The following is a 25394-nucleotide window of genomic DNA, read 5'->3' on the forward strand; positions in this document are numbered from 1 at the left end:
TTTTTCTCCCTCCCTGTTCATTCCGTGTCCTCTAGCTTGGGTATTGGTTCCCACTAGTAATTGGAATGACGTTGCGGACTCTCCATGTCATAGGAAAGAAAACAAAGTTTATGCTTACCTGATAAATTTCTTTCTTTACGGACATGGAGAGTCCACGACCCCACCCTCTTTTTAATTATAATTCAGCAGTTTTTTTGAGTAATCCTCAGGCACCTTTTTCACCCTTGTGTTTCTTCTTTTTCCGTTTTCCTTTGGCTGAATGACTGGGGGTTATGGGTAAGGCAAGTTACACTTAACAGCTTTGCTGGGGTGATCTTTGCCTCCTCATGCTGGCGAGGAGTTGAATATCCCTCTAGTAATTGGAATGATGTCGTGGACTCTCCATGTCCGGAAATAAAGACATTTTTCAGGTAAGCATAAATTTTGTTTTCTAGTGATGGTAAATACTAGCGTTTGTTATACGCTTGGATTTACCATCACTTTGATTTTGACTAAAGGGACATTAAACAGCTGGTTACAATTTCCATAATATGGTTATTACTCACCTTGCTTGTATCTTTATTCCAGTACCTTCAGCTCTCTTATTTTAACACATTACAGAAGCTTGCTGGTAAAGCTCTACATCTTTATACTAGGCACCGCCATCTTGTAGCAAGCGCATTGTTACATCCTGTGATAGAAGCAGCACACTTTCACATATTAGTGATGTTACTACCTTTTGACAGCTATACCTTGCACTTTGGGTTAGCTTATAACAGAAAACTGAAGCTTTACTTATTTGCAATTTTTTTTTTTTTTATTTTTTTTTACACAATTCAAAAGTTGCATAACTATAAAAAGGCCTCAGGAATAGTAAAAAGCTATTTACCCACTGTAAAAAATGTATAGCTCCCGCTGTTTATTGTGAACTCTAAAGTGAAGAGAACAATAAGATTTTTCAAGAAGACAACAATATCACTTATCCGTGAATGCCAACCAGGTCTGTAAGTGTGTATGTGTTTACTTAAATTCTAAGATGGCAGCACCCAGTTTGAAGATGCAGAGCTTCACTAACCAGCCCTTGCAAAGGGTTAAAATAAGAGAAAAGAGAGCCGCAGGCACAAGAGGAAAAACGATATAATGGTGCTACTGTAGTTATACCTAGCAAATTGATGTCCTTTTAAGTATGCAGTGTGGCTTCATGTGAGATATATGTAACTATGTTTATTTAAAGGACATGAAGGTCAAAATTAAACTTTTATGATTCACTTCTATTATCAAGTTTTTCTTTTTTATGACACAATGAGTCCACGGATCATCTTAATTACTAATGGGATATTCACCTCCTGGTCAGTGGGAGGCGGTAAAGAGCACCACAGCAGAGCTGTTAAATAGCTCCTCCCTTCCCTCCCACTCCAGTCATTCTCTTTGCAAGTTTTCTCTGTGAAAAAATCACAAAAAGACAAAGGCGCCTCCTGGTGTAATACAGTTGGTGAAAGAGATTTGTTAGGTTATCAAAAAGGTACTCACAAGTGGAGCAGCACCCAATTGTGCTAAATCAAACAGACTGGGATCTCACAGTGTCCCAGCTCACTGACACTGCAAGGAAACTGGTTTCTCCAACGTCTTGCCGGATTGACAGAGCTCAGACTCTCACAAAGAGGTTTAAATAAAACCAAATTTTATTAATAAAATAAAAATCTCAGTGTCTCATGACACTAGATATTAAAAGAACAAGCAACTCGTTTCTCAGACTGCTGTCTGTTTCATCAGGCTTCTATTGATACAATGCATCTTAGCCTATTTACATAGTAATCATATAGGGTCCTGTGCGCCCCCTAGTAGTAACACACCCTTAGTGTTACTGATTGTTTCTTTTGACAGTCATTCTCTTTGCCTACGTTAGTGTTAGGAAGTGGTAAAGTGAGGTGTTAGATAAGATTTAATCAAGAGTTTATTATTTTTAAAGTGGTGCAAGATTGTGCTGCTTTGTCCTAGGGTGTAGCCGTAGTCCATATCAGTCTCTTCAGTAGAGCAGTGGTGGCTTTAGAGCAATGGGAACTGGTGGGACATAATTCTCACTACGCCTCCCATGTATTTCATGCTGCCCTATCTTCTATAGCCTGAGGTGGATTTACTCAGACTTCTATTTTTCTACAGGTCGATGTGAGGGATAGGACCTCTCAAGCCTGTGAGCTGTCAGGCAGATGTAAGGTAAGTACTGCTTTTTTTTATTCTGGGACCAAGAAACAAACTCAGAGGAAAAGTGGGCACATTTATTTGAACAACAGAACATATAAGGCTCATACAGGAAGTGGCACTTTATGTTTGGGACTACAGGCTCTCCTAGTCTGGAGAGGATTTTAGACATATCTGCAGGCACTGGGGCTGGGAGTAAAGCTTTTTATTTTTTGCTCTGGTGGTTTATGTCTCCCGACGGCTTAAACTAGCAAACAGGCCGATCGGGAGATGAGGTGCATTCAGTAACGCCCACGATGGGCGGTCCTAACTGGTTTGCGTGCCTTTTTGATTGTGCAGTAGTCAGAGACATGTCTTCCGTTACAGAGATGGCAGAGTAGCGTGGCACTAGAAGCGCATGGTTTTTAGAAATTAAGCAAGCGCTTCTAGTACTATCCGTTAGCGCTATATTGTTACTGAGGTCCAGATTGTTTCTGCTCTACATGAGAAGGGGACATTGACTCCTGTTTAGCGGTTAGGTAGGCACCTCAGCAGGGTTGCTGAGGTGTAAGGGTGTCTGTAGTATATAAATTGATTTATTTTTATGTTGACATAGCTGGGTAAAAAAGTTACCTGTTTAAATTTAAAGGCACAGTAACGTTTTTTTGTACAGTTTTCCTCCCAGAGGTAGGTGTCTACTTTTCAAAAGAGAGAAGCGTTCTTACACTGCGTAGGAGACCTCTCCGCCCTGGGAGTGATTGTTCCCGTTCCAGTACAGGAACAGGGTCAGGGTTTTTATTCCAATCTGTTTGTGGTTCCCAAAAAGGAGGGATCCTTCAGACCAATTTTAGACCTCAAGAGTCTAAACAAATTTCTCAGGGTACCTTCCTTCAAGATGGAAACTATTCATTCCATTCTTCCCTTGATCCAGGAGGGTCAATTTATGAGAGCAGTGGATTTAAAGGATGCGTACCTACATGTTCCTATTCACAGGGATCATCACAAGTTCCTAAGGTTTGCCTTCCTGAACAAACACTTCCAGTTCGTGGCTCTTGCTTTCGGTCTTGCCACTGCTCCCAGAATTTTCACAAAGGTTCTGGGGTCACTGTTGGCGGTGCTTCGGTCACGGGGCATTGCGGTAGCTCCCTATCTGGACCACATCCTAGTCCAGGCGCCATCCTTTCAACAAGCAAGATCCCACACCGAAATGGTGTTATCTTTCCTGCGAACTCATGGGTGAAAGGTGAATTTGGAAAAGAGTTCCTTAGTTCCAAATACAAGGGTAACTTTCTTGGGAACCATAATAGATTCCCAAGCCTTCTAGGGTGGGGAGCAGTCTAGGGCTCCCTAAAAGCTCAGGGAGTTTGGACTCAGTCAGAGTCTGTTCTTCCTATAAACATTCTAGGCCCTTCTGGCCTGGCCCCAGTTATCCTCGGGCTGGTTTATCAGGTTCCAGTCAGACAACATAACTTCAGTGACTTACATCAATCATCAGGGAGGAACGAGGAGTTCCTTAGTGATGACAGAGGTAACCAAAATAATCCAGTAAGCGGAAGTCCACTCTTGTTGCCTATCTTCGATCCACATCCCAGGGGTGGACAACTGGGAGGCGGATTTCCTGAGCAGGCAGACCTTTCATCCGGGGGAGTGGGAACTCCATCCGGAAGTGTTCTCCAACCTGATTCTCAAGTGAGGTCAGCTGGAATTGGACAAAATTACTTGTATCATAGATGTTAGTGGACCCTGGCAGAGCCCTTGTCTTCACGAGCACTATTCTCCGGTTTGTTGCTGTACTACACTGCTTGTATGGAATTGGATATCATGGCATCCTGACAGAATGCCAAGCTCCCGAGATACGGGTCGAGGTCCAGGGACCCCAAGGCGGAGCTGATAGATGCTCTGGCAGTCCCTTGGATCTTTAGTCTAGCATACCTATTTCCTCCGTTTGCTCTTCTTCCTCAGGTCATTGCTCGAATCAAACAGGAGAGGGCATTGGTGATCCTCATAGCTCCAGCTTGGCCTCGCAGGATTTGGTATGCAGATCTGGTGGGGATGGCATCTCTGCCCCCTTGGAGACTTCCGTTGAGGAAGGACCTTCTAATTCAGGGGCCCTTCACCCAAATCTAGTTTCTCTGAAGCTGACTGCTTGAAGATTGAACGCGGTGGGTTAATGACTCTGTCATAGAGACCATGATTCAGGCTCGTAAGCCTGTAACTAGAAGGATTTACCATAAGATTTGGAGTAAATATCTCTATTGGTGCGAATCCAAGGGCTACTCATTGAGTAGAGTTAGGATTCCTAGAATTTTGTATTTTCTCCAAGAGAGTTTGGAGAAGGGATTATCGACAAGTTCCTTAAAGGGTCAGATCTCAGCCTTATCTATTTTGTTACACAAATGTCTGGCGGATGTTCCAGATGTACAATCATTTTGTCAGGCCTTGGTCAGTATTAGCCCTGTCTTCAAACCTGTTACTCCTCCATGGAGTCTTAATTTAGTTCTCAAAGTTCTTCAAGGGGCTCCGTTTGAGTCCATGCATTCCTTTGATATTAAGTTGCTATCTTGGAAAGTTTTATTTCTTGTTGCTATCGGAGAGTGTCTGAACTGTCGGCGTTGCAGTATGAATCCCCTTATCTTATTTTCCATTCGGATAAGGTAGTTTTCCGTACTAAGTTAGGATTTCTTCCTAAGGTTGTTTCTGATCGGAACATTAATTAGGAGATTGTTGTTCCTTCGTTGTGTCCTAATCCTTCTTCTCAGAAGGAACGACTTCTGCACAATTTGGATGTGGTCCGAGCTCTGAAGTTTTACTTGCAGGCGACTAAGGACTTTCGTCAGTTTTCTGCCTTGTTTGTGATTTTTTCGGGTAAACGTAAAGGACAGAAAGCTACGGCTACTTCTCTTTCTTTTTGGCTGAAGAGTATAATACGGTTTGCATATGAGACTGCTGGACAGCAGCCTCCCAAGAGAGTTACGGCTCATTCCACGAGGGCTGTTGCTTCCTCATGGGCATTCAAAAATGAAGCTTCTGTGGAACAGATTTGCAAAGCTGCAACTTGATCCTCTTTTCACACTTTTTTAAAGTTTTACAAATTTGACACTTTTGCCTCGGCTGAGGCCGCTTTTGGGAGAAAGGTTCTTCAAGCAGTGGTGCCTTCCGTTTAGGTTCCCTGTCTTGTCCCTCCCGTATCATCGGTGTACTCTAGCTTGGATATTGAATCCCATTAGTAATTAAGATGATCAGTGGACTCATTGTGTCATAAAAAAGAAAAGAAAATTTATGCTTACCTGATAAATCTATTTCTTTTTTGACACGATGAGTCCATGGCCCGCCCTGTTCTTGTAAGACGGGTTATGGGTTATTGTAAACTTCAGACACCTCTGCACCTTGGTTTTTCCTTTCTATCCTTAACTTCGGTCGAATGTGGGAGGGAAGGGAGGAGCTATGTAACAGCTCTGCTGTGATGCTCTTTGCCGCCTCCTGTTGACCAGGAGGTGAATATCCCATTAGTAATTAAGATGATCCGTGGACTCATCGTGTCAAAAAAGAAATAAATTTATCAGGTAAGCATAAATTTTCTTTTTTTGTATCCTTTGTTGAAGAGCATACCTAGGTAGTCTTAGAAGTATGGATGTGTTTTGAGTACACGATGCCAGCAGTTATATGTAACAATGTTTTTTTATTTTTATACATTGTTGAGCACTAGAGGCAGCAGTAATTGAATCAAGGTATTGTTGCAAACATTGTTCCAAACACTTCTGCCATGTAGAGCTCAGGAAATGTGCACACTTCTGAGTATACCTAGGTATGCTTTTCAACAAAGGATACAAGGTAGTACAAAGTACATTGTATTATATGAAGTAATTTGGAAATTTGTTTAAAATTGGATGCTCTGTATGAATTTCCAATACGTTTAATACTATGAGGTGTAGGAAAGTAGGCCTTTTTTTTTTTTTCTGTAAACCTTTTTTGAAGGCAGTGTTTCTGGGTTGTGACCAGCGAAAAAGTTTCACAGTGACCCACATTTTTGCTTCTAAAATCCATTTTAAAGGACCACTAAACACAGAAGAAAAGCATAATCTATCTGAATCATGATAGTTTAATTTTGACTTGACTGTCCCTTTAAACCCTGACTTCCTCCTGTCAGCTTTTAAAGCTGTCAGGGATAGAAGTATACAGCAACACTGTTTGGAAATGCAGACATGCTAGTAGTAGATATGTGCTTTCATAGGTTTCTGATTGTGTGCGAAGGTGGCTGCTTGTGCTGTTCGGCTATTTTTGTAGTCAAATTTATTCTTGTGTAACTGCAACACACTAGCATCTGGATTTGCACACATCTTTGTGTGTTGCAGTTTCACAAGAATAAATTTGGCTTAGAAAATGGCCAAACAGCACAAGCAGCCGCCGCCTTCCGCATTTTAGAGGTATCAATAACCTCAGAATGTACATATCTACTAAATATTCAACTAATTTTGTATAATTTTATTTTTAAAGTTTTTTTTTTCCCCCTCTTGCTATTACCACAGCTTAATAATTGCTAAAAATGAGGTTGGCCAAACCAGTTGTGCTAGTGAGTTCTACTCAGAATGTAACAGCTGTTCACAAATGTATTTTAAGCATTGCAAATATCATCATTTCCTTATCTAGAATCTCTTGCATCAGTGGAAATGCAGTTTGCATAGTTTTTTTTTTTTGGTGGGGTGGGAATTTGATATTCATACAATTAAGTTAAGGAATTGTGTGCAGAAGTCCCATATGTATACTATTATAGGGTTAAACTGAAATTTGTGAATAGATGACGTCATGTTGCTGGAACAGCTTTTAACTGTCTACATATTGGAATTCTATATTTTTGACAAAATTTGTTAAGCACTTGCAGCCTTTATATACTGACATTGTGCCTATCATACCTCATCAGCAACATGTACAGGATGGCCGGAAAGACAATCTGGATGGCTTTGTGAAAACCTTTGAGAAACTGCCAACTGGTGACGGGAATGCTGGAGTATACGCACTTGACTGTGAGATGGTAAGTGGCAGCTGGTGGTTGCACAACTTCACCACCTTCTGTTTTGAACCATGGGCCATTATAACCTCAAAGGGACACACAAAGGAAAACGTGAAAATACTCTGTTGTGAGAAATTAGATTTAAAGCGACAAAAACACTAGGGATAGACTGATATATCGGAGCGGCCAATTTTTAGGGCCGATATTTGGAATTTCTGAAATATCGGTATCGGCCAGAAACTTACCGATATTACCGATATGGAGCAAATCAAAAGAAATTTAGTTCTGTGTACTTCAGGGAAACTATGAAGCTTTAAGTGACACAAATCATCTATAGCACAAATAAGCTGGACATCGCATCTAATAATAAATAGCACGGATAAGAGTCCAAGCCCAGGTGTTCCTGGGAGCTCAGTTACCAACTATTATAATTCCAATGGCAGGCCTGTAGATGGACTTTCAGAAACAAATATATATGATTTGTGAAATGGAAAATGTGATCTTTAAGTGGCACTTAAAGCTACATAGTTACCCAGAAGTACACAGAGCTAAATTACTTTTGATTTGCTCATGGGGTCAGCAATACATAAAATCAACCTGCTTGCTATTTGCTGTCACATTATTTATTATATAGAACATTATTTGTTGAATTCTGATAAATTTTACACATTTGCAAACTATTTCACTAAATAGATATTTTATTTTCTCCTTTCATGGACATAGGAAGAAAACATTTAAAAAAATGATAGTTCAGGCACAACAAACCTTGAGTAGAAAGCTATGCAGTATATGAGACTAGTATCAATATTCTCTAGCAGTGGATAACATTGCTCTCACCATTAGGTGGTGCTGTTACACATGTATAAAACTGTCCATAAGTGACATAATAAAGAACCTTTATAGTCCACTCCTCAGTACCAGGAAAGGTATTTGCAATCCCAGTAAATATATGAGCATATTAAAAATGAAAGCAACTAAAGAAATCTAGCACTGATATTCCAGCATCTCCCTTCTTTCTCTGTCAAGTGGCAGTATATATATATATATATATACACACACCCACCCACACCATTTACTTTTAACCCTTATCTGTAAAGTGTACCAAGTGAGCGTGTTTTTAGTGAAGTGGCAGCAATATATGAAAAAAACAGAAGCCGTTTAACAGGAGAACATGCTGAAATGTTATGCTTTCTGCACTATAATGTTTTTCTACTTAACTGGGAGTACTGAAGACACTGTGTAGTGTCTAGCTTTGCAGTAATTACTTAAATTTAATTTTATATCAGTGTGCAGTTTAAAAGGGATTTATGCCATTTTTCTATGTTTTGGGAAGCAAAATAAGTTTAATTTTTAAGCACTTTATTTTTCCAGTTGTTTACTTTTAATGTTTAAAATTTTAATAAGCATGTTCAGTTTATACCAGATTTGTGTAGAAATTGTGTTTGATTTTTCAAAACTTTAAATGTACAGAATATCGGCCCCTGTTATCGGCCTGAAAGGCGGTCAATAATCTGTATGGGCCCTGAAAAAATTATGTTGGTCTATCCCTTAAAAAACACTGAGAGCATGATAGGGCTGTAGCATACTCCAGTGCATCAGCTGGTTTAAAGCAGCTTATGTTTTTGTTTTTTTTATAAAGAAGAAAGCTGCTTTAGTTATTTTCTTAATGCTATGATTGGCATCATATGTGCATGTCTAGTACACTAACAAAAGTACTGATTTTGCACAGAGCATACTTCCCATTCAGTGCCTATGCATTTGCACATAAAGGATTGCAAAGTGCTTTGCAATAGTAGACAGGTTGTATTTCCAAATATGCTATTTCAGTTTACTGCGCAAGATGGCCACACTCTTTTTTGCATCTTATTTTTGCTAAGACCTAGTTTCCATTGCTGTTGTAAGCTGTGTAACCTGGTGGTAACAAGTATTTAAATTAACCTCTTACCGAGATTAGGACGTTCCATGTCGTCCTAACTGCGCTGGGCTTTAGCATCGCTGTGAAGGCATGGTGTACTGAAGCCAACGGCGCTTTGTGAATGGGATTGTGGTCTGGAGGGCGTGCCTAGCATCATAGGGAATGCACGATTGCATGATTTTAATTTGTTTACACTGGAACTTTGTTCCGATGTAGACATATTAGCCCGGTCATGAAATAGTTGAAATATATATGTTTTATGTTACACAGTTTACAACAACAATAGAAACTAGACCATAGTTTAGAAAGTGTATGATTTCTACGGTATTTTCTCCATCTTCAGGATACTTAATGGAAACCACAGGAAATGTTAACTCTTTGCACCGTTAAACGGATAATTCAATGCAAAATTAATATTTTATTTATATTTAAAAAAAAATTGGAATGCAATTATTAACTTAATTTCATGCATCATTTGAAACACTAGTTAATTGCTTTTATGCATATGTTAAAAAAAATAATAAATAACGTTTTATATTCATTAAATGTTTCTTTCTTTGGCTAGCATTGGTATGAATCTGCTATCTGATGACTCCAACTGTCCTTTTTTCCCACAGTGTTACACAACATATGGACTGGAGCTAACACGAGTCACAGTTATTAACTCCAAACTCAAAGTTGTGTATGACACTTTCGTCCAACCAGACAATAAAATTGTGGATTATAACACAAGGTTGGTGTGCAAGGAAACGAGCTATAGCTCTAGTGTTTTAGAGCTTGTAGAGTGTGTTTGATTATAAACTATATATCATGCTTTTTATTTCCCTTCTCTTTATGCTTTATGTTCCATAAGTAGGTAGTTTGGAGCAGCAATATGCATGTGTGCGTGTTTGTGCACGTGTATAAAATGTTTTTTGTCATAGAACTATAGAAGTACTGGTGAGTATACATCCTCTGACCACTGAAGTAGGCACAAACATTTCCCAGAAGTCTTGGGTATGAACCTCCGCCTACACATGCCTCTCCTTGTCCTGCTTGAGTCAGGTTAGTTTTACCAATTTTTGGAGTAAGGTAGGCTGAAGCAATTGCTATATTGCCAAGACAAAGAAACATTTGATCTCTGTGGAAGGGCTTTTTGTGTGGGGCTTTTCAATCTTTAAAATCTGACAGTATTATAAGGTATTCTCAGTCAGCTACTGGGTATTTTTGTTTTTATCCAGCATGTCTATGTAATAAAGTAAAAGGGCACATTTTAGATTAAACCTTTAAAAAAAACAAAGGAAAATTTAAGGAATGCCAGTCTGGTTCAGGAGGTCCTTGGCAGTAGTCCCTAGCCATAAATGTTTTACAAGTTAGAGTAGTATATCTATCTGTATCTAACTCTAAATATCTTGGAGCCCCTAAATTATTTTGCATTATGTTAAAGGAATACTAAACCCACATTTTTTCTTTCATGATTCAGATAGAGCATGCAATTTTAAGCAATTTTCAAATTTACTCCTATTAATTTTTCTTCATTCTTTTGGTATATTTACTTGAAAAGCAGGCATGTAAGCTTAAGAATTTGTATTATTTAAAAATATAGATAATCCCTTTATTACTCATTCCCCAGTTTTGCATAACCAACACAGTTATATTAATATACTTTTTACCTCTGTGATTACCTTGTATCTAAGCTTCTGCAGACTGCCCCTTATTTTAGTTCTTTTGACAGACATGTTTTTTAACCAATCAGTGCTGACTCTTGGGCAACTCTACGGGCGTCAGCCCAATGTTATTTATATGGTACACATGAACGAACGCCCTCTAGTTGTGAAAAAAATGTCAAAATGCATTCAGATAAGAGGCGGCCTTCAAGGGCTTAGAAATTAGCATATGAGCCTACCTAGCTTTCAACTAAGAATACCAAGAGAACAAAGTAAATTTGATGATAAAAGTAAATTGGAAAGTTGTTTAAAATCACATGCCTTATCTAGTCAACAATGAACTTTCATGATTCAGACTGTCTCTTTTAATGTAAATTTTTCACAGAATTATCGCAATGGCACATTTCAACTGTCAAGGTTGTTCATAGTAGACTTGCAGTGCCAAAAACTGCAGAATTTTTGGGGGGTTTAGAAGTTTGTCTCAGGTGATTTTCTGCATTTCTTCTAAGAGTTTTTTGAATTTGTTGGGAAATATTTTCTAGTAACTTCCAGGAAACATGGTTTCGCTGAAATAGATCTGGTAAAAGTCAGAAATCAGAAAGGTTGTCAAGTATTGAACGAGAAAGCAGAGATCTTTTGTTGATTTTACTCTGTATTCATTCCTAATAGATTAGTTTGTTTGTTTTCCTTCTGTTGTTTTACATCTGCAAGTATTTCTGTAGATCATGTGGGACAAACACATTGATTGTTCTTAGTTATTCCTTTGCTTCCCCATCTTCTGTTTCAAGGACCATTACTGTACGAGGGACTAAAGTGCTTGCCATGAAGGCTAGTTTACAGGATCCTTTATTCTGAGGAGTAAACGTTTTTTCAGATATAGTAAATTCTACTTTTCTGAAGGCCTTGTGAACTTGTAGCAAAGGATTAACCCCTTAGTGACCAGACCATTTCTTTCCTAAGATATGGTGAGTCCACGGCTTGAGTAATTACTGTTGGGAATATCACTCCTGGCCAGCAGGAGGAGACAAAGAGCACCACAGTTAAAATGCTAAGTATCGCTCCCTTACCCACAACCCCCAGTCATTCTCTTTGCCTTCGGTGCATGGAGGAGGTGAAGTTTAGGTGTCTGAAGAAAATTTTTGATTTAATCTACAAGTAAGTTTTGGGGTATAGCCATATTCCACGTCATTCTTTACAGTGGAGTAGTGGTGGCTTTAAAGCAGTTAGGAATTTGTAAATAGCTGCTTACTCAGTTTTCCTTACAATTGCTGCCCTAATTTAGAAAGCCAGAGTTGGCTACTCTATTCTTTCTTTTTCAAAGGTCTTTGTGAGGAACTTTGTCCTCTCATACCTTGTAACTGTCTACATGCCGGACAGTGGAGCAGGTAAGTGCTTTTTTTTCAGTTGGGAAGACCATGCACTTAACAAATTAAGACAATGCTTTTTTATTGGGACATAGATAATCCTGTTGTATGGGTTACACTGAGACATGAAGCAGGCACTGTATCATGTGTGAGACTAACATTTAAATTCTTTTAAAAAGAAAGGGTAAAATATTTTATTAGGCTTTATTTTCTGACACATTTACTTGATAAAACAATACAAGTTTAAACTGAAAGTAAGGCTGAATTTTTTATTTCAGCAGCTTATTAATTTCCCCTTTGCTTTAAAATAAACCGGTGCAACATTTTACACTGTCCGGTTTGAAAAAACGGTTATTTCTGGTACTCAGTGTACCAGGAAACCTAATTTATGTAAGAACTTACCTGATTAATTTCTTTCATATTGGCAAGAGTCCATGATCTAGTGACGTATGGGATATACATTTCTACCGGGGAGAGGGGGGGGGCGCAAAGTTTCCCAATCCTCAAAATGCCTATAAATACACATCCCACTACACCCACAACTCAGTTTAACGAATAGCCAAGTAGTGAGGTGATAACAAAAGGCGTAAAAAAGCATATAAAAAGAGGAACCGGAAAAATAATTGTGATTTTATAAAAAAAAAAAAACATAACCACCTTAAAAAGGGTGGGCCTCATGGACTCTTGCCAATATGAAATTAATCAGGTAAATTCTTACATAAATTGTTTTCTTTCATGTAAATACCCAAGATGTGGAAGTCCACAGAAGAGTCACTAGAGAGGGAGGGATAAAATAACAAAAGCTATTTCCACTGAGAAATTAAATCCACACAATAATTAAATTTTCCTTGAAAAAACTTGAATCAAACTGAAACAGCTGCCTGAATAGCTTTTTTTTTAACAAAGACTGCTTCAGAAGAAGCAAAATACATTAAAATGGTAAAAACAAAAGTATGCAAAGAAGACCAAATTACTGCTTTGCAAATTTGATCATCCGAAGCTTCAATCTGAAAAAGCCAAAGAAATGGCGACTGATTTTAGCAGAATGAGCTGTAAATCTGAGGCGGAACCTACCCAGCCTTCAAATAAGCCTTGAAAAACAAAAGCTTTAACGAGGATGCCAAAGAAATGGCAGAGGCTTTCTAACCTTTTCTGAAACAAGAAAAACATCAAATAGACAAGAAATCTTCTGAAATCCTAATAAACTCGATAAAGAATTGCTTTTACCACATCCAAAGGATGTAAAGAACTCTCAAAGAATTCTTTAGGATTAGAAAACAAGGAAGGAACAACAATTTCTTTACTAATGTTGTTCAAATGCACAACCTTAGGAAAAAAAGTCCACAAAACATATCTAGATTAAAAAAATCGGATAAGGAAACACAGAAAAGAGAGCTGATAAATATAGGCTCAAAAGAAAGAGCCTGCAAAATCCTTGAACCAAATTAAGACTCCAAAAAGGAGAATTAATAAATTAACAGGCTTGATACAAACCAAAAAGCCTGAACAAAACAGTGATTATCAGGACGTTTAAACAATCTTTCTAAGCATAAAACAGAACAGATTTTTGTCCCTTCAAAACATTCGCAGACAAACTTATCCAAAACATCCTCAAGAAACTGAAAAACCCTAGGAATTCTAAAAGAATGCCAAGAGAATTTGTGAGAAGAAAACCATAAAATATAGGTTTTCAAAACCTGATAATACATGTTCCGTGAGACAGACTTATAAGCCTGCAACATAGTGATAACAACTGAGTCAGAGAAACCTATATGACTAAACACTAATCAATTTGCATACCTTAAAATTAGTCATTTGAGATCCTGATGGAAATGGCCCCTGAAACAAGAGGGCTGGCCAAAGAAAAAGCGGCCAAGGATGGCAACTGGACATCCGGACAAGATCCACATACTAAACCTGTGACCACATACTAAACCTGTGAGGCCATGCTGATGACTGTTCCAATATGATCTTGAAAATCACCCTTGGAAGAAACCTTGCAAAACCAAGACACTGCTAATACATCCATAATTTCCGCCTGAGAATCCCTGGACCTGAAAAGGTACCTGGGAAATTAAGAGAACACATCTGTATAGAGATATCACTCTCCCGGATGTAAAGACTGACGGCTGAGATAATCCATCTCCCAAATGTCTAAACCTGAGATATGTCATAGAAATTAGACAGGAGATGAATTCCACCTAAGAACGTATTCAAGATACTTCTTAATTGCTAAGGGACTAATAGTCCCTAATCGATGATTGACATATGCCACAGTTGTGATATTGTCTGTCTGAAAGCAAAAAAATCAAGTTCTCTCCCAAAAGAGGCCAAGCCTGAAAAAGCTGTGAAAATAGCACAGAGTTCTAAAATATCGACTCGAAACCTCGCCTCTTGAAGTTTCCAAACCCCTTGTGCTGTCAGAGACCCTCAGACAGCTCCCCAACCTGTAAGACTTGCATCAATTAAGAATACAGTCCAGGAAGGACGAACAAAAGGAGGCCGTACCTTCATGCAGTCGAGTAACAAGTAATTATATAGCGTTTTCTCCCAGAAGGATACAAAAAAAACTTTTTCAGTGCTTGCACTCGGAGTTAACCAAATTAGCAGCTGAAAAAAAAACCAGTTGTTATTATTACCCAAATAAATGGTACATAATAAATTGACCTAAAAAAGGCGAAAGGGCTGCATTAACCCTGCCGGGTTACAAGCATTTGTAGTCAGGGCATTCACCAACTGATCTACATCACCGGACTGAAAGTAGGGCACACAAGACTCTAAACCTCCAGAAATAGTGGAGATAAAAGAAATCAAACAAATTATTATCCTAACAAGCTAAAGATAATACAATATATTTGAAACCATAATAATAGATATAGTAAACATAATAAAATAAATACATGAGAAGTAAATAAGTTATATACTTGAGAATATGAAACTGCTTATGCTAACTGTTCAACAACAAAAAAAGGTTGAAAGAACAGAAATGTCAGCCACAGATGAAGGCTGAGCTAAAAATATAAACAGTACATGAATATACTCTACTAAGGTTATATTCAAACTCTAAAGAATCCTAAAAATAAGTACCAATTTCCATAGAAATAGTAGTACACTCCCAAAAGGGAATCGTGGATAAACCATTCTTTAGAACATAATACAGATAGTACCTTGAATAGGAAAAACTCTCAGGAGCAAATTAAAATCTTAAATTCCAGATTTTAAAATAACATAGTTAACCCCTTAAGGACAAGGCCATTTTTTCAATTTCTTTTCCTTAAGGACCAGGGCTAATTTTACATTTCTGCGGTGTTTGTGTTTAGCTGTAATTTTCCTCTTACTCATTTACTGTACCCACACATATTATATACCATTTTTCTCGCCATTAAACAGACTTTCTAAATATACCATTATTTTCATCATATCTTATAATTTACTATAAAAAAAAAAAAATGAGGAAAAAATCAAACTTTTTCTAACTTTGACCCCCAAAATCTGTTACACATCTACAACCACCAAAAAACACCCATGCTAAATAGTTTCTAAATTTTGTCCTGAGTTTAGAAATACCCAATGTTTACATGTTCTTTGCTTTTTTTGCAAGTTATAGGGCAATAAATACAAGTAGCACTTTGCTATTTCCAAACCACTTTTGTGAAAAGGCCCATCTTGGTATATTTCATGCCACCATTTCACCGCCAAATGCGATAAAAAAAAAAAGTTAAATTTTTCACAATTTTAGGTTTCACACTGAAATTGTTTACAAACAACTTGTGCAATTATGGCATAAATGGTTGTAAATGCTTCTCTGGGATCCCCTTTGTTCAGAAATAGCAGACATATATAGCTTTGGCGTTGCTTTTTGGTAATTAGAAGGGCGCTAAATGCTGCTGCACATCACACGTGTATTATGCCCAGCAGTGCAGGGGTTAATTAGGTAGCTTGTAGGGTGCTTGCAGGGTTAATTTTAGCTTTAGTGTGGAGATCAGCCTCCCACCTGACACATCACACCCCCTGATCCCTCCCAAACAGCTCTCTTCCCTCCCCCACACCACAATCATAGAAGCCATCGATGGCCGCCCACCTGCCTCCCACTTTGGCTCCCACCCACCAACGATTTTCGGCCATCGATGTCCGGTGCAGAGAGGGCCACAGAGTGGCTCTCTCTGCACCGGAGGGGTAAGAAGTGTTATTGCAGGATGCCTCGATATCGAGGCATCACTGCAATAACCGGAAAGCGGCTGGAAGCGATCAGGATCGCTTCCAGCCGCTTTAAACCCCAATGTCGTACAGGGTACGTTGCTGGTCTTTAAAGACCAGTTTGTGCAAGACGTACCCTGTACGACATGAGTCGTTAAGGGGTTAATAGGAGGACTAGGCTCCTAAAAGCTAAAAATAACGTTTCCTTAACAAAGAATGTTCAAAATGAAAAATAAGGAGAATTTTTAATAAAACTGTCTCTGATATTGGATCCTTTGAGCCAAAGAAAACCTTCATCAGTAGAATAAACTTAAGTATGCTGTCGGTCAGAACAAAATTAATTAAATCTTAACAATTTTGAAAAGACCTCGTAAGTTTACTTAAAGGCATAATAGCAGTCATAACCTTTTAAAAAAATAAATAAATGCCACATAATTGAGCTAAGGAAAATAACCGCTTAATAAAGAAAAGAACACACTTGGCTTTGTAGAATTGTGTTTCAGGGCATCATAGTTTCTACAGTAACAACTGAGTCAGGATCAGAATGAAACATCTTGCAAAATGTAACAAAAAAGAAAAAATAACATTAGGCAAAACATTCAATTTCCACAATGTAACAGTTTTAGTAGATAGGAAAATAAAGATAGTATTTTTATTTTTTTTATTAAACAAAAAATAAAATAAAAAAGCAGGCATAATAGTTTTAAAAAATTCATGAAAACAGCGAGCAATAGAGGGAGAGGGGCAAAATAACAAAATTTTGGCCCCAAGAATGACGCATTATGCAAAAGTAAGTTAAACAATTTTTTGGCGCAAAACTAACACCAGAAAATGATGCAACTCGCGTCATAACAAACGCAACTTCATACCAAAACAACTAGCTTCAACAAAGACGCAGGAAATTATGAAAATTGCGTCATCAAAGCCGCAACTTTGCGGCAAAAAAAATGTCCACGCCAAGAATGATGCAATAAGTAAACAGCATTTGCGTCCTCGCAAGCCTAGATTTGCCCGTGAAAAAAATTGAGAAACAAGTCAAATTAGAAAAAGACTGAACCCCAGGTAAGAAAAAAAGTTTAAAGAAACTTACCAAACATTATTCCTATACTGAAACTGTTTAGACTGCAAAAGGGAAATATACATAGACCTGACTCATGGCAAATATAAGTAAAAACCATATATTTAAAACTTTATATTAATACATAAAGCGCCAAACCATAGCTGAGAGTGTCTTAAATAATGATACATACTTACCGAAAGACACCCATCCACATATAGCAGATAGCCAAACAAGTACTGAAAACTAACAGCAGAGGTAATGGTATATAGGAGTATATCGTTGATCTGAAAAGGGAGGTAGGAGATGAATCCCTACGACCAATAACAGAACCCTTGAAAAGATTTCCTGTGAGAGAAACCATAAAATCAATAGGCGATACTCTTCTTCACATCCCTCTGACAACTACTGTACTCTGAGAGGAAATGGGCTTCAGACTACTTAGAAGCGCTTATCATAGAAGAAAATCATAAAAACTAAGCACAAACTTACTTTACCACCTCCATAGGAGGCAAAGTTTGTAAAAACTGAGTTGTGGGTGTATATCCCATTCGTCACTAGCTCATGAACTCTTGCCAATTGCATGAAAGAAAGCTATTTTTAGTGCCTCTCTGTGTCGCAGCAGTAATTTGAGCTCAGTAGTTGCGGTGACATGACCGGCTTTACTTCATAACGTTTCTCCATTTCTGGGTGATCTGGTCTTAATTGGTAGCGGTAAGGCACCTCAGTAATTGAGGTGTGGGGTTGACTGAGGGGTATTTTAGAAGTTTATTTCATGTTTATTAAATGTTTTTTTCTTGACTTTTCTCACATAATTTTAGCATATATTAATTGAATATTAAAATCTTTTAAACGTATCTTTCCTAGTTTATTTACTGTTTCACAACATGTCTGATATGGAGCAAGAGCCTGCTCTCATGAAATCATGCTTATTATGTTTAGATGCGCAAATTCAGCTCCTATGCAATTTTGTTCTTCATGTGTCAAGAAAACCTTGCAAAATAAAGGTAACATTTTTGAGCCTAATGTCTCTCAGGATGATGCTGTTAAAATAATACCTCAGCTTTCTCCTGCTACGTCCTAAGCCTTAATGATGTCACATGCAGTGCCCTGCGGTTCCTCTATCATTTCTAGTGGAGTTTATTTAAAACGGAAATTGCTGCCCAGGTATCTTCAGCGGTATCTGCGGCATTAGCTGCCATTCCCAGATTACAGGGAAAACACAAGAGGAAATCTAGAAATTCAGAAAGTAAGGTGCCTGTCCCCAGATCCGCTTCCCAAGTTGCCCTTTCTCATGAGTCTGATGAGGAAGATACATTGGCACTTTCTGAGGGTGAAATCTCAGATTTGGACAGTATAATTCCTTCTTCTGAGACTGAGGTGGTATCCTTCAGATTTAAGCTTGAACACCTTTGTGTATTGTTAAAGGAGGTTTTAGCTACTTTAGATGACTCTGCTACCCCTGTCTTTGTCACTCTTAAAAAATCTAGTAAACTTAATAGTTTCTTTGATGAACCTTCCACTTCGGAGGTTTTCCCTGTGCCGGACCGTGCTAGGGAGATTATCTCACAGGAATGGGAGAAACCAGGGCTGTCTAAATGTTTCCTGTCGAGGACCCCATTAAAGACCCTTGGTATACTGTGCCCAAAGTTGAAGGGGCCATTTTCACTCTGGCTAAGAGAATCACTATTCCTATTGAGGATAGCTGCTCTTTTAAGGATCCGATGGACAAGAAGCTGGAGGCTTATTTGAAAAAGATTTATGTTCATCAAGGTCTCCAATGACAACCTGCAGTGTGTATTGCCTCCGTGACTATTGCGGCATCTTATTAGTTTGAGGCCTTCTTCCTTGGATGAAATTCAAGATAGAATTAAAGCTCTTACGTTGGCCAATTCCTTTATTGTAAATGTCATTTTACAGGTTGTTCGACTAGGAGCTAAAACTTCTAGTTTCGCTACCCTAGCCCGCAGGGCGTTATGGTTAAAATACTTGTCTGCGGACGTTTCCTCTAAAGTCAAGCTTCTGGTGATTCCTTACAGGGGCAAAACCTAACGGAGGATTAAGTGCAGAGAACTCGAACGAGACAAGGTAAGCATCAAGACACTATTACTTATTGGATAAAGCAACCAGCGGGGGCAGGAAAACACAAGAGTGTAAAGTCACCTGGTTATATCTGGATGCCGCAGAGCATCCCACTGCATAGTAGAGACTGTCCTTAAAAATCACCCACTATAAATCTGTTGTATAGTTAACGTAATTTTAGCATATTTTTGTTTTTTCGTATGACAAGGTGTAATAGGGCTCTAATGAAATATATAGATCTACTCTAGACGCCATTTTATTATTCTAAATTGGACGTCCAATATATGTATTTTCTTATTAAATATATTATTTTATGCTTCAACGGTTGTTTGACTTTGTATACTTCCACTTCTTATCCTATTGGGATTTAAATAATTGTATGTGTATTAATACATAGTTAACAATTGGCATATCCCTGGAGGATTCCCCCATCTTCTTTAGCGCTTATATATCTACCTTTCTTACCTACTTTTATACCTGGGATCTTTGTTAGAGGGCATCCCATTATATTAAGCAGAGGGGGTGAGGGTCCTAGCGCCGGTCTATATCCTTTTTTTACAAAACCTTGTTTGGACCCGGTTTGGCAGAAATGATCTCTATTACGGGTAGAAAAGGGTCTTTTCTACCTCCAAGATAAGAATAGGCCTAAAGGACGTCAGAGTAATTTTCATTCCTTTCGTAACTTCAGAGGAAAGCTTTCCCCTTCTTCTTCCAAGCAGGAAAATCCAAGTCTTATTGGAAACCCAATCAGTCTTGGAACAAGGGGAAACAATCAAAGAAATCCGCAGCTGATTCCAAATCAGCATGAAGGGTTTGCCCCCGATCCGGGATCGGATCAGGTGGGGGCAGACTTTCTCAGTTCTCTCAAGCCTGGATATGAGATGTCCCAGATCCCTGGACTGTAGACATAGTATCCCAGGGTAACAAATTGGAATTCAAGACTTTTCCTCCCAGAGGCAAATTCCATCTCTCAAGATTATCTGCAGACCAGATAAAGAGAGAGGCGTTCTTGAAATGTATACAACATCTTTCCTCCCTGGAAGTGTTAGTTCCAGTTCCAGTGGAGGAACAGGGTCTCGGGTTCTACTCCAACCTATTTGTGGTTCCCATAAAAGAGGAACTTTCTGTCCCATTCTAAACAAAACATGTCTAAACAAGTTTCTCAAAGTTCCATCCTTCAAGATTGAGACTATACGCTCCATTCTTCCTTTAGTACAGGAGGGTCAATTCATGACAACCATAGACCTAAAGGATGCATATCTTCATGTTCCTATTCACAGGCACCATCACAGATTCCTGAGATTTGCCTTTCTGGACAAACATTTCCCGTTCGTGGCCTTTCCATTTGGTCTAGCCATGGCTCCCAGAATTTTTTCAAAGGTTCTAACTTCTAGGGGCTCTTTTGGCAGTGATCCGTTCTCATGGAATTGCTGTGGCACCCCTACCTGGATGACATATAGGTTCAGGTGCCATCTTTTCAACAAGCAAAATCTCACACAGAGATATTGTTGTCTTTTCTTCGTTCCCACGGATGAAATGTGAATCTGGAAAAAAAGCTCCCTTTCCCCTGCTACAAGAGTAGTGTTCTTAGGGACCATAATAGATTCTCTATTGATGAAGATTTTTCTGACAGAGTTCAGGAAAAACAAAATAATTTCCTCTTGCCTCTCTCTTCAGGCTACTGCTCATCCTTCAGTGGCTTAATGTATGGAGGTAATCAGTCTGATGGTGGCTTCCATGGACATCATTCCTTTTGCTCGATTCCATTGCGGATCTATCTCAGAGAATAGAGTTAGATCAGTTGTCAAGGGATTCTCTCCCATGGTGGATTTCTCAGGAACATCTGTCTCAGGGCACATGCTTTAGGAGACCTTCCTGGGTGACAATGGACGCCAACCTGCTAGGGCCTTTGGACTTGCTTGTACAATCTGGTAATGACTCAATTTGTTAATTGCTGACATGAAACAAGTCCCACTGGCCCCCTGAGCAGCTGCAGGATTTAAAATACTGGTGCATTGAGAATATCTAGCTATGCTTCACATGCACGTGCAGAGAAAAATATTAACACTAAAACAGTGATATCGTTTGCTAGAAGCATTTTTGCAGATGCATGTATATTGGAAATAAGTTTCTATATAAAGAGGTAATTCATCTATGTGTATTTAAATTATGACTGGAATGTCCCTTTAAGGACCAGGGCTATTTTTACATTTATTATTATTCTTTATTTATAAAGCACCAACAGATTCCGCAGCGCTGCCCATGGGTATAAGCATAACAGTACAATGGAGAAACAATACAATAAGACAACATTTTACAGACAAATACAGGGGGAATTGAGGGCCCTATTCCCGTGGGATCTTACAATCTAGATGGGTAGGAGGATGGGAAACAGGAGGTGGGGACTGCAAAGGTGAGAATGATATTTGTGAGGAGTTAGAGGGCAACTGTTAGTTAAGTGAAGTTAGTTTGTTAATAAGTTGGGTGATAAGCTTCCCTGAACAGAAAGGTCTTTAGGAAACGTTTAAAGGAGGAGAGGTTAGGGGCAAGTCTGACAGCACGAGGAAGTGCGTTCCAGAGGGTTGGTGCCGCACGCGAGAAGTCCTGTAGAGTCTAGCATGAGAGGTGGTGATGGTAGAGGACGTAAGAAGCAGCATTGTTGGATCTTAGGGGGCGGGCAGGAGTATATTTGTTGATAAGTGAGGACAGGTAGGGTGGGGCAGCATTAGTGAGGGCTTTGTAGGTCAGGGTGAGAATTTTGAATTTAACTCTGTTGTGAATGGGGAGCCAGTGAAGGGACTCACAGAGAGGTGCAGCAGAGCGTCGAGAGAGGTGGATTAGCCTGGAAGATGCATTTGGATGGATTGGAGGGGAGAGAGGCGGGAGAGAGGGAGGCCAGTTAGTAAGTTGTTACAGTAGTCAAGTCGGGAAATTACCAGGGAGTGGATTAGCTGTTTAGTAGTTTCAGCATTTAGAAACGGACGAATTGTGGAGATATTGCGTAGGTGGTTGCGGCAGGATGAAGAGAGCAATTGGATGTGGGGAATGAAGGACAGATTTGAGTCAAGCTTGACTCCGAGGCAGCGGACTTGGTGTGATGGGGAGATAGTGGTGCCGCCAACAGTGATAGAAAAATTAGAAACGGGAGTAGAGTTAGAGGGGGGAATTCAAATTAGTTCGGTCTTGGACATGTTTATTCTTAGGTGGTGAGAGACCATCCAGGAGGAAATGCCAGATAAGCAGTCACTGATGTGAGAATTGACCGAAGGAGAGTGTGCAGGGGTGGAAAGGTAGATCTGGGTATCATCAGCATAGAGATGATAGCTGAAGCCATAGCTGTTGATAAGTTTACCCAGTGAAGAAGTGTAAATAGAGAAGAGTAGAGGACCCAGGACAGAGCATTGAGATACTCCAACAGACAGAGGCTAAAGAGAGGAGGAGTCACCAGCAAAAGAGACGGAGAAGGATCTGTTAGAGAGATAAGAGTGAATCCATGAGAAATAAAGAAAAAGAGAGGGGCGCCTCATGTGTGGTATCATCAGTGTGAAACAGGAAATCATAAATAATATAGCCAAATGAGTACTCACATTCTCCAGTAGCACACTTATGTGCTAGTAGGGGCAGGCTGCAGAATTAAGAGGTGTGACAGCTCACCCGTCTGCAGCCTGCCCCTACTAGCACATAAGTGTGCTACTGGAGTATGTGAGTACTCATTTGGCTATATTATTTATGATTTCCTGTTTCACACTGATGATACCACACATGAGGCGCCCCTCTGTTTTTCTTTATTTCTCATAGCTACACCTGGACCTTACCGGCGAGGAGGAGGCAGCCAACACAGAAACTCGTCCACTATCTAAAGGACACTTATACCCTTTTATACTCCCCAGAGGGGTCTATCTGCTGCAAAATAATTGTTTGCTACATATTTTGTGGTTGTTATTATATACATTTTAGTGAATATTATTCATAGATATTTATTATCCCTTTGCTCTATTTTTAGTGCCCCCTCTGTTGTGACCAGGTCACTCTGCATAAGAGTGAATCCAGTAGAGGGCAGTGTCACAGACCCCAAGAGAGCTGAGAGTCCGTAGGAGAAGGGGATGGTCAACAGTGTCAAAGGCAGCAGAGAGGTCAAGTAAGATGAGTATAGAGTAGTAGCCTTTGTTTTTAGAAGAATGGAGATCGTTAGTAACCTTGGTGAGGGCAGTCTCAGTTAAGAGTTGGGGACGGAAGCCAGATTGCAGGGGGTCGAGCAATGAGTTGGAGGACAGGAATTGGGTTAGGCGATCGAAAACTAGTTTTTCAAGGAATTTTAAAGCTAGCGGGAGCAGTGATATGGGGCGGTAGTTTGCAGGGAAGTTGGGGTCAAGGGAGGGTTTTTTGAGGATGGGGGTAACCTTTGCATGTTTGAAGGAGGCAGGGAATGAGCCGGTAGAAAGGGATAGGTTGAATATGTGAGTAAGAGCCAGAGTGATTTGCAGTGTTTGTGTTAAGCTGTAATTTCTTTTATGTAATTGGCAAGAGTCCATGAGCTAGTGACATATGGGATATACAATCCTACCAGGAGGGGCAAACTTTCCCAAACCTCAAAATGCCTATAAATACACCCCTCACCACACCCACAATTCACTTTTACAAACTTTGCCTCCTATGGAGGTGGTGAAGTAAGTTTGTGCTTAAGATTTCTACGTTGACATGTGCTTCTCAGCATTGTTGAAGCCTGATTCCTCTCAGAGTACAGTGAATGTCAGAGGGATGTGAAGGGAGTATCACCTATTGAATGCAATGATTTCCCTAACGGGGGTCTATTTCATAGGTTCTCTGTTATCGGTCGTAGAGATTCATCTCCTACCTCCCTTTTCAGATCGACGATATACTCTCATATACCATTACCTCTACTGATGACTGTTTCAGTACTGGTTTGGCTATCTGCTTTATGTGGATGGGTGTCTTTCAGTAAGTATGCTTTTTATTACTTAAGACACCCCAGCTATGGTTTGGCACTTTATGCATTTATATAAAGTTCTAAATATATGTATTGTACTTATATTTGCCATGAGTCCGGTTCATGTATTTCCTTCTGCAAACTGTCAGTTTTATATTTGGGGAAAATAAACATTTTAAGAAATATTTTTCTTACCTGGGGTTTAGTCTTTTTTTCTAAATTGACTACTTTTTTCTCAAATTGCGGGCGGTATTAGGCCCGCGGGTGCGCCAAATGCTAGACTTTATTGCGTCATTTCTGGTGCGAGAATCTTTTGGCGTGAAAAGTACGTTCGTTGACGCAACTTCGTCATTTCCGGCGTCGTAGTTGACGTCTAAGCCTTACATACGGTTGCGTCGTTAGTGACGCGAGTGTGTCATTTCCGGATATTGTTGGCGCCAAAGAATTTTAAGTTACCTTGTGTGTCATACTTGGCGCCAAATTTTTTCATTATTTTAATACCCTATTGATGTTTGCCTCTTGCCTTTTTCTATGTCAGAGGGCTTTGCTATTTGCATTTTTTCCCATTCCTGAAACTGTCATTTAAGGAAATTGATAATTTTGCTTTATATGTCTCAATCTGATCCTGCCTCAGAAGTATCTGTTGGAACTTTGCTGCCTGACATCGGTTCTACCAAAGCTAAGTGCATTTGTTGTAAGATTGTGGAAATTATATCTCCGAATGTCATTTGTAATAGTTGTCATGATAAACTTTTACATGCAGATAGTGTGTCCATCAGTTCCTTCAACTTCTAATGTACATGCTATACCTATGAATTTTAAAGAATTTGTTACTGATTCTATTCAGAAGGCTTTGTCTGCATTTCCACCTTCAAATAAACGGAAAAGGTCTTTTAAAACTTCTCATTCAGGTGATGAAATTTAAAATGACCGACAACATAATAATTTTTCCTCCTCTGATGAGGATCTATCTGATACAGAAGATCCTTCCTCAGATATTGACACTGACAAATCTACTTA

General features: G+C 39.2%; 1 protein-coding gene across 1 annotated transcript in view; it reads left to right on the forward strand.

Moving 5' to 3' along the window:
- The window catches only part of REXO1 (RNA exonuclease 1 homolog), a 152155-nt gene that overhangs the window by 101818 nt on the left and 24943 nt on the right, over nt 1-25394 (forward strand). Inside the window, exons 12-13 of the mRNA XM_053703088.1 lie at nt 7076-7186; nt 9698-9813. Coding sequence (XP_053559063.1) covers nt 7076-7186; nt 9698-9813 — 227 coding nt within the window. The remainder of the gene's footprint in view (nt 1-7075; nt 7187-9697; nt 9814-25394) is intronic.

Source organism: Bombina bombina, chromosome 2 (assembly GCF_027579735.1).
Source record: "Bombina bombina isolate aBomBom1 chromosome 2, aBomBom1.pri, whole genome shotgun sequence".
Classification (NCBI taxonomy): Eukaryota; Metazoa; Chordata; class Amphibia; order Anura; family Bombinatoridae; genus Bombina; species Bombina bombina.